The sequence below is a fragment of the Xenia sp. Carnegie-2017 genome, unplaced genomic scaffold, assembly GCF_021976095.1.
Source record: "Xenia sp. Carnegie-2017 unplaced genomic scaffold, XeniaSp_v1 HiC_scaffold_22, whole genome shotgun sequence".
Lineage (NCBI taxonomy): Eukaryota > Metazoa > Cnidaria > Anthozoa > Malacalcyonacea > Xeniidae > Xenia > Xenia sp. Carnegie-2017.
In genome coordinates this window covers 10524066-10533222 of record NW_025813485.1, presented here as the reverse complement: position 1 = coordinate 10533222, position 9157 = coordinate 10524066, and the positions used below count along the sequence as shown (strand labels likewise).

The 9157-nt window shown below is 36.2% G+C and overlaps 2 protein-coding genes across 2 annotated transcripts; one reads left to right on the top strand and one right to left on the bottom strand.

The window, feature by feature from the left end:
* Positions 1 to 1828: 1828 nt before the first annotated feature.
* On the top strand, positions 1829 to 4929 carry LOC124447074. Its single transcript, XM_046997975.1, has 3 exons — positions 1829 to 2679; positions 2936 to 3133; positions 3671 to 4929. Exons 1-3 carry the CDS (start codon positions 2028 to 2030, stop codon positions 4735 to 4737), a joined length of 1917 nt encoding a protein of 638 aa, XP_046853931.1. The 5' UTR covers positions 1829 to 2027; the 3' UTR covers positions 4738 to 4929.
* A 96-nt stretch (positions 4930 to 5025) lies between these two features.
* On the bottom strand, positions 5026 to 6608 carry LOC124447075. Its single transcript, XM_046997976.1, is given in 2 exon segments — positions 5026 to 5268; positions 5271 to 6608. Coding segments are annotated over 2 exon segments (1476 nt in total). The 5' UTR covers positions 6568 to 6608; the 3' UTR covers positions 5026 to 5089.
* Positions 6609 to 9157: the final 2549 nt, after the last annotated feature.

Here is a 9157-nt window from a genome sequence, read left to right as displayed (position 1 = left end):
TTTCGTAGAGCGTCCGGTGAATCACATATGATTTGTGCACGTCTTGTTAATGTTCTGATTGTGGTGGCTTTGTGTGATGTAAGGTTGTAAGATGATTGGTCTAGTAGTCAGTCAGTATGTGTTTGCTTGCGATAAACTGTTGCTCGTAGTTTTTGATTGTCATGTTTTACCAAACAGTCGAGAAAAGGAAGAGTTCCGTTTTCTTCGACATCTTTGGTAAATTGTATTTGGCTGTTCTGTTTGTTGATGTGAGTATGAAAGTCATCAATGTCGTCTGCATGTAGTGCTGTGATTGTGTCATCTACGTAGCGAAACCAAAAAGGTAGTGCATGTTTGTAAGGCGTGAGCGCCCGTTCCTCTATAGATTGCATTACAATTTCAGGAACTACAACAGAAACGGGCGAGCCCATTGCTGTCCCATGTAATTGTTTGTAGTGTGTTCCTTTGTATTGGAAGTAAGTCGAGGTGAGGCAGAGCTCCAGTAGCTCCATAATGTCTTTTGTCCGTAATGGCAGTACGTCCATTACAATCTACAATCCACTGAAACTTTCATTAAAAAACTGTGCACTATACAAATACCGGACAACTATATACTAGTGTCTTTTGATGTGAAATCACTGTTCACCAGTATTCCACTAAATCTGGCACACACTTGTACAAAAACTCTCATTACAAACACCACGGACGTACTGCCATTACATGTAACGATACTCATAATAAGTGATACAAGGTTTATATACAAGTAATATGATACAGAAATTACAACAATAAAAAGGAAATAAGATAAATTAATGGAGAGCGTCCGAGCGTATTATAAACTAAATATTGTATTAAATTTAAAAACTTGAACATTGAGGTCAGGGTTAGTTTTGTTAATGTGGAGTGCTTTGATTTTAAGGGAGAATGAAATATCAGCAGTGTCGATGATTTTGAAGCAAGAGGGTGAATAGTTGGTTTTACATGAGTGAGATTTAAGAATCGTATGATTGTCGGTAGATATGAGAGTTTTTGTCTGTTGTGGTATGTTTCCTGATTCTGGTGAATAAATGGCGCGAAGTTTCGCCAATGTACCGGGAATTACATCCCGCGCAATCGAATTCATATACCACCATAGATTTAATTGAATCAGGGATTGGGTCTTTGAATGAGAAAAGGTTTTTGATTTTGAATGATGTGAAAATTAGTCGAATGTCAATACCTGTACAGAAGCGTTTCGTAATGTTTTTAAGTCTGCGTTGTGTGTGTGAGTAATGTCTGATGTATGGTAGTTTGAAGTATAGAGTTGTTATTTTAGAATTTTCATTTGTCTTGGTCGTGATCGTCGTGTCAGGAGTTTCAGTGTTTAAATTAAGGTTGTTGTTTGTTTGTTGTCGACATATCGTTTTACGGTTCTGTTAATAAAGTCTACTGGGAAAGAGTTTCGTAAAAGAGTGGATGTGATGTTTTTTATGTCTCGTTGAAAGCCATTGTTCAGCATTAAACCACTACGACTCAACTCAACCGACATTCTGGCAACATTCGGAAAAATCCACCAAACTATGAAACACAGCATTCACAATCAAAAAGACTACACGCATCTCAAAACAGAGCTGGCACACATCGCTCACTCGTACATCTCATCTTATCACCCGACACCAGTATGGAAAGCCATAGTGGACAAAAGTAGTCGAGAATTTTTTTGGAGTCGAGTTTTTTTTTTACAGTCGAGAATTTTTTTTTTACAGTCTAGACTTTTTTTTTTACAGTCGAGATTTTTTTTTTTACAATCGAGAATTTTTTTTTTACAGTCGACATTTTTTTCGCAACAATTTTTTACGCGTTTATAGGCGCATTAAAAACAATATGGCGACTGAATCTTCATCAGGCGCAAAAGAGATACTTTCGCAAATATTTAACCGTATCGAAGAATTGTCGGATGCCTTGGCAAGTACCGGGGCATCTTCCAATAACTATGCTAGTGTTGAAGTTCATGCTCGGTTGAGAATGAAGTAAGAAAGACGTTTGGACAACATTCATCATCATCAGGTATGGAAGTAAATCAACCAAGTAATACAACGCAGTCGCACTGCACAAATCATGCATCCGTCACAGCTTCCTCTTCACATCTGGCAACTCCTTCCTACAATACCAGAAGATATTTCGGTGACCAACGGTCAACTATGAGATCAAATCGTCGGAGAAAATGTTCTAAATCGAAAAAAGTTAGTACTGGGCCATTCTCGCGTGATCTTATCTTACTATCAGGTCCAGATGACAAGAATGTACCTCGTCAAGGAGGAAAAGTTTTTCTGCAGGAAAATGGACACATCATCAGTGCGTTTGAATTTCACAAAGAGTGGACTGACATTGACGTAGAACTTGAAATACGCCAAGCTTTTCAAGGAACCCTGCCTGATGACGTGGAAATTGAGATTGTGCATTCTGTCCATACAGCACTTCTCAAACCTACATTAGCTCAAGGTCAATATTTAAATGGTTCTGTAATCAACAGAATCTTTAGCAACAACAAACCAGTTTATATTAGGCCATGTAGACAAATCCTAAATCAGCCTACAAATAAAGAGAAACGTAAAAGGTATAGTCTTCCAGAAAATGTGTTTGACGATGTTGAGGATGATGAATTATGGAGGCTATCAAATGATTCAAGTCTTAATGAAATCTTAACTAACAATTTTCAAGGTGAGATTTGAGAAAATATTCTTTTTTTTATTGTTTTGGAGTAAAATCTTATGACAAATTCAGTAGTATATATATTAATTATATAAATAATTAGTATATATATAATTATAGCAGTATATATATGTGTTCTTGAGATGAAAAAAGATTAAAATATATAATATAGAGCTTTTTTATACATTGAAAGGAGCAAAATTGTGTAATGTCTATATTTCAGTATTTGTCATAAACACTTATTCATATATTGTAATTTGTCAAGCAAATCAAGTTCAATTTGGAGAAACAAATCAAGCTACTGTGGTCATAGATGAACCCTTGAAGCAACATGAAGCCATTAATAATAAGCAGCTTGATGATGCTGATGCAGATATGACCAATACTGAACCTTCTACTGAAATGCAAAACAACCAGTGTGAATTGTTTGAAACAAACTTGGAAGAACCATTTGATTTACAAGGTAACTGATGTTTACATGCGTATGAAAATAAAATGAGTCAGACATTGTTAAAGTTATTGACCCAGTTAAAGAATCAAATAACCACAAATAGTTTATAATAAAAACAATTAAACCACTAAAACCATGTTGTTTGAAATACAAATAGTTAAATGTATCCTTATATCTTCCTTAAGTCTTCCACAATATTCATCATCATCATCATCATCATCATCATCATCATCAGTATTATTTTTATTTTTATTTATATAGAGTATGCCAAAGAAACTATACAAACTGGTTGAATATTTTTTGTCTGTTATCTTTAATTGTATCCCAAGTACCCTAGCATTTTTCCATCAGTATCCTTATTAGTCCTTGCATTATTAGTATTATTGTAATTACTACTATTAATTTTATTAAACTGTGATAAATTTTATCTGCAGACATCGATCACTCACTTTTACCAAAAGTGTTATAAAAATAAATTTGTTACTTATGCCTGATAAAAATCTTTGTTTTTTGTGATTGTAAAAAGTGCTATATTATTTGATTTGAAAGATGATGGAGACGTAAATATTGATGCAGATGGTGAATTGTACAGTGGTAATCAGCTTCATGAAAACAATCGTTTGGTTAAGGAAATCGCCATTAACCGCCACAATGTGTTAGCAGACATGATTATTGCGTTCAAGGACGAAAGTATTTTGTCGTGTTGCCTAGAGATTGTATTTATCGACGAAGCAGGAGATATTGAAAACGGAAGAGGTTCTGGTGTAAAACGAGAGGCGCTTAGCATATTTTGGAGAGAGTTTTATAACTCACTGGCTACTGGTGCTTCCGAAAAAGTCCCAGCTATAGGTCGTGACTACCAACAGAGTGAATGGAAAAGTATTGCTCGTATTCTTGTTGCAGGATTTATTAACTTTGGATATTTTCCTGTTACTTTGTCCAGTGCATTTATTGCTTCCTGTCTTTTTTCGGAGGACGCGATTCCTAAGGATTGGCTAGTAGAGTCTTTTCATCAATATATATCAAAGGACGAAAGTGACACTTTAAAAAGAAGTATCAGTGATGAATGCCCCGACCCGTCATTGGACGAAGATGTAGCTGACGTGCTTTCAAGTTTTAAGTGCCGCAGGGTGATTAAAAAGAGCTCGATGTCAAAAATTATTGAGGAGTTAGCTCATCAAGAAATAATACAGCGTCCAAAATACGTGGCTAATACATGGTCACCGATCCTGAAGAAACTGAAAGGTTTTAAGCAATTTGAAACTGTTGAGAGTTTGGTGAGTTTTTATGAAGCAAAAAAGCCAAACCAGAAAAAGGTTTGCAAGCTTTTTATTTCAAGCCCAGCCTCTGGTGCCGAACGGGAATGCTTCTCTCATTTAAAGCGGTTTGTTAAATCTCTTGACGACAACGTTATTATTGTTTTTCTCCAGTATGTTACTGGTAGCAACATCATTGCAGTTGATTCAATCGAGGTTGCATTTAGTGATGAATCAGGAAACGCACGTCGACCTGTTGCGCACACATGTGCTCCTCTACTGATAATACCATCAACTTACCAGTCATACAACGAACTGTCCGAGGAATTCAATAACATTTTTCGACGAGAAGCTGCATAGTCATTTTACATAGTTTAATAGATAATGGATAAAGACGAACAATTAAACAACAATGTTGTGGTTGAAGTTATACTATACTGTATACGTACGTATAAAACTGTTCTGTTATAGTGTTCTGTTATCAAGAGTTTTAATATGTTCAAATATGTTCTGTTATAGTGTTCTGTTATCAAGAGTTTTAATATGTTCAAATATGTTCTGTTATAGTGTTCTGTTATCAAGAGTTTTAATATGTTCAATATGTTTTTTATGTGTTCTAATATGTGACAATGAAAGCAGTTGCGACGATTGTTGATAAAATGGTATATTTTTAAGGCTCAATTCATTCTAATAATCTTTCATTAAATAGTTTCTATTGTTCCTGAAAAATATTTTGCAAATATTGACGAACTGTGAGGTAGTGGTGAATTCCGTGATTGCCGTCATCACTTAAAGGTTCCGGAACAAGGCGGCGTATTTCATTGACATGATCTTCGGTCAACTCAACTGAATTTTCAGGGACAACAACCATATTGTCCGTTTCGATATCACTACCGCGCCATCAGGATCAATGCCATATAAATTTACATTATCGATATTAACGTCTGTTAAATCAGTTTCATTAAGCTCAGAACGCCATAGTGCTAGGGGCGACATACTCCGCATAGTTCGAAGTCCATGATGATTCCATTGGTTGACAAACTCATTGAGTGAGGCTTGTATTGCAGGAATGTAAACATGGTGCAGAGCATACAAATCGATTTCATCGTGCGCATCAAGAAGCTCGCTTTCCTCCATAAATTGGAATAGATCTTTATAATAGGAGGAACTCACTCTATTCACCTCCGCCCAAAGGCGCTCAATTCTTTGGTTATGCACGCTGCGTCCGGCTATGAAGCTTCCTCTGTTTAGACCTCTATTAGCTATCATAAACCGTGCAACGTGTACATTTTCCACCCCCCTATCGCCACGTACGCGAGATGGAATCCCAAATCTTTGTGCACCATTGACAAAACATTGCAAAACAGTATGCGCAAGATTGTTCGTGAAGCATTTCAAATAAATAATAGTTCTGCTATAGCCGTCGATGCAACCATGCAGGACAAATCTCCAAGTGATGAGTTTGTGATTGGAGTCAATGTGCCAGAGATGATTTGGTTTCCTCACATTGTACACCCGCCTTTGTATAGCGTATCTTCGTCTTATGGCACGGTTAATAGGGTCAATAGTTTCTAATGCTTCCCTAACTCTCCACCTTTGGATATGAATACCCCGACCACGCAAAGCTCCTCTTACGTAAGTTTCGCCAGAGAAGGGTGTCAATCTTAAAATATCTCTAATGTATCGTTCAAGCTCTTGTTCTGTTATGTCACAGTAAGTGTTTGCTATACCATAGTCTATTCTTCTTCTGTAAAGAGTTTTGGCACTCACTCCAAGGCAACTGGCAATGGCTTTCCAATTCATACCCGTACTGCGTAATTCTTCAATTTGGTCTGCTGTAACAATGTATCTACGTCTGCCTCCAGAGCTTGCTTCTTGCGGGACTGGAATTCTACAACGTATCGCAACTTCCTCATTACATAAAGTAATCTGTGTTCGCAGAAATTGAAGTTTTTGTCTTAATATATTGAGTAAGTTTGCTATGAGCGGCGATATGGGATGTTGTTGATTTCTAAGGACTAAGGAGATGGCCATTATTATTCGAATATGTCCTTCAAGGCGATCACATAAATGTTCTAAAAAATTGAAGTTACCAAGAATATCGTTCCTATCTATACGTTCTAAACAGTGTTGTATCGATAATAACAAATTTTCTAAATCTTCGTCGACAGCTCTTGAGACGTTTGACATTTCTAATAAAACCACAGTAATGAAATGAAAAAGTTTCGCTATCTTTCTCTTAGTTTATAATCAGACTTAGTTTTTGATTTTCAATTGCCAAAAAATTCTCGACACTGCAAAAAACTTCTTGACTGTAAAAAAAATCTCGACTGTAAAAAAAAATCTCGACTGTAAAAAAAATCTCGACTGTAAAAAAATCTCGACTGTAAAAAAATTCTCGACTGTAAAAAAATTCTCGACTGTAAAAAAATTCTCGACTATAAAAAAAATCTCGACTGTAAAAAAAAATCTCGATTGTAAAACAAAATCTCGACTGTAAAAAAAAATCTCGACTGTAAAAAAAATTCTCGACTGTAAAAAAAATTTCTCGACTGTAAAAAAAAAAAACTCGACTCCAAAAAAATTCTCGACTACTTTTGTCCACTATGGCTTTCCATACACCAGCTGACTTCAAAAAACATCACATCATATGTTTGTAAATGATGATCGTCCAGGTTAATAAAGTCCTGAGAAGGACTGTTTTTGTTGTTGTTGACTGACGTTTCGACAACCTTAGCGGTAGTCATCTTCAGAGTCAAATGAGGAGTAAACGTCAGGTTAGCCGTATTCGTTGTCTGGTTCTTACGTCATTGTATTGTGTGTACAGGAAATGTGCAGGAAATGTGTATTGTCAATATGGATTAGTGTGAAGTGAAATATTTTATTTTTAGTTGTGATGTGTGATTTAGGTGTGACGTTTTTAGTTGTAGTGTGTGGGTGTCAATTGTGTATTGTCATTGTGAATTAGTTTGAAGTGTAATGTTTTTAGTTGATCGTTTGTTTGTATTGTGAATAAGTCGTTTGTTTTGTAAACAAGGTGCAGTTTATTTTGTAAACAAGGTGCAGTTTACAAAATAAACTGCTCCGACTGCCACGCCTCCTATATCGGGGAAACTGGCAGGAACTTAAACATAAGACTTACTGAGCACAAACGAGCTACTAAGAAACAAGACAAAACTAATCACATTGCCGAACATCACCGAATCACAAAGCACAACATTGACTGGGACTCGGCAAAATGCATCACTTACAGTACTGACTATAGACAACGGCTTACATTAGAAAGTTGGTATACCAACTTGGAACAAACCCCCCTGAACAGATCACAGCAATTACCGGCACCTTACAAACGACTTATTCACAATACAAACAAACGATCAACTAAAAACATTACACTTCAAACTAATTCACAATGACAATACACAATTGACACCCACACACTACAACTAAAAACGTCACACCTAAATCACACATCACAACTAAAAATAAAATATTTCACTTCACACTAATCCACATTGACAATACACATTTCCTGTACACACAATACAATGACGTAAGAACCAGACAACGAATACGGCTAACCTGACGTTTACTCCTCATTTGACTCTGAAGATGACTACCGCTAAGGTTGTCGAAACGTCAGTCAACAACAACAAAAACAGTCCTTCTCAGGACTTTATTAACCTGGATGATCATCATTTACAAACATATAACGATACTCCCGGGCTCAAACCATTTACTTTAAACATCACATCCTTAAAAACATTCGCAATAATCTAAACATTATCATTCTCAAACCGGACAACGGCAACGGCGTTGTAATCATGGATTGTCAAATGTATCGTAATTCCTGCCTTAAAATCATTAACAATACAGCAAACTTCACCCCACTCAAAGATGACGTCACACTATCACGTGAAGCCAAACTGCAACGACTGTTAAGGAAGATTCTAAAGAAAGACTCGATTAACAACAAAGGTTATAATGATATCTTCCCCAGAGGTTCTCAACCCTCACGCTTCTATGGCTTACCGAAACTTCACAAGAAACGAGAACCATAACAATCGCCTCCACTACGACCGATAGTTTCATCAATCAACGCATACAATTATAACTTAGCTAAGTATCTTAGTTCTCTACTAACACCACTCATTCCAGATGACCACTCCACTAAAGATTCCTTCACTTTCCTCGACGACTTCTCATCTTTCAACTCATCAACTTCTTGTCACAAATTCTTCATCTCCTGCGACGTTGAAAGCCTATTTACTAACATACCACTTACTGAAACCATCAACCTAGCAATTGACCTAATATTTGTTAAGATACGAACATTAAACGAAAAGATTTAAACAATATAGTATTAAGTAGACACAATATAGTATTAAATTGACACATGTCATATTAAGTGACATTCAGAACTTGTTTTGGTAATATTGTTGTTCGCAGATACTCAACTTGTTATTTTGTTCAAGAATAAAAATCCTAATATTTCATACATTTTCCGAGCGTTATTGCAGAATCGCGAATAATTTAACAGGTTATGGGCCCAGGAGCGTTTGAGTTTCTGTTTTTGACGGCAAATACGGAAAGTATATGAGAAATCGCGATTTCATGAGAATATAACTTACATAAGTGCGAAATATTGAATATGGCGACTTCGGGAAATGACGAAGCATTTACACGGATCTAAAAGTTCAATGGCCAAAACTTTCACCTTTGGAAGTTTAAGATTCAGATGATACTTGAAGAGAAGGATCTCTGGCAAATAGTTATCGGC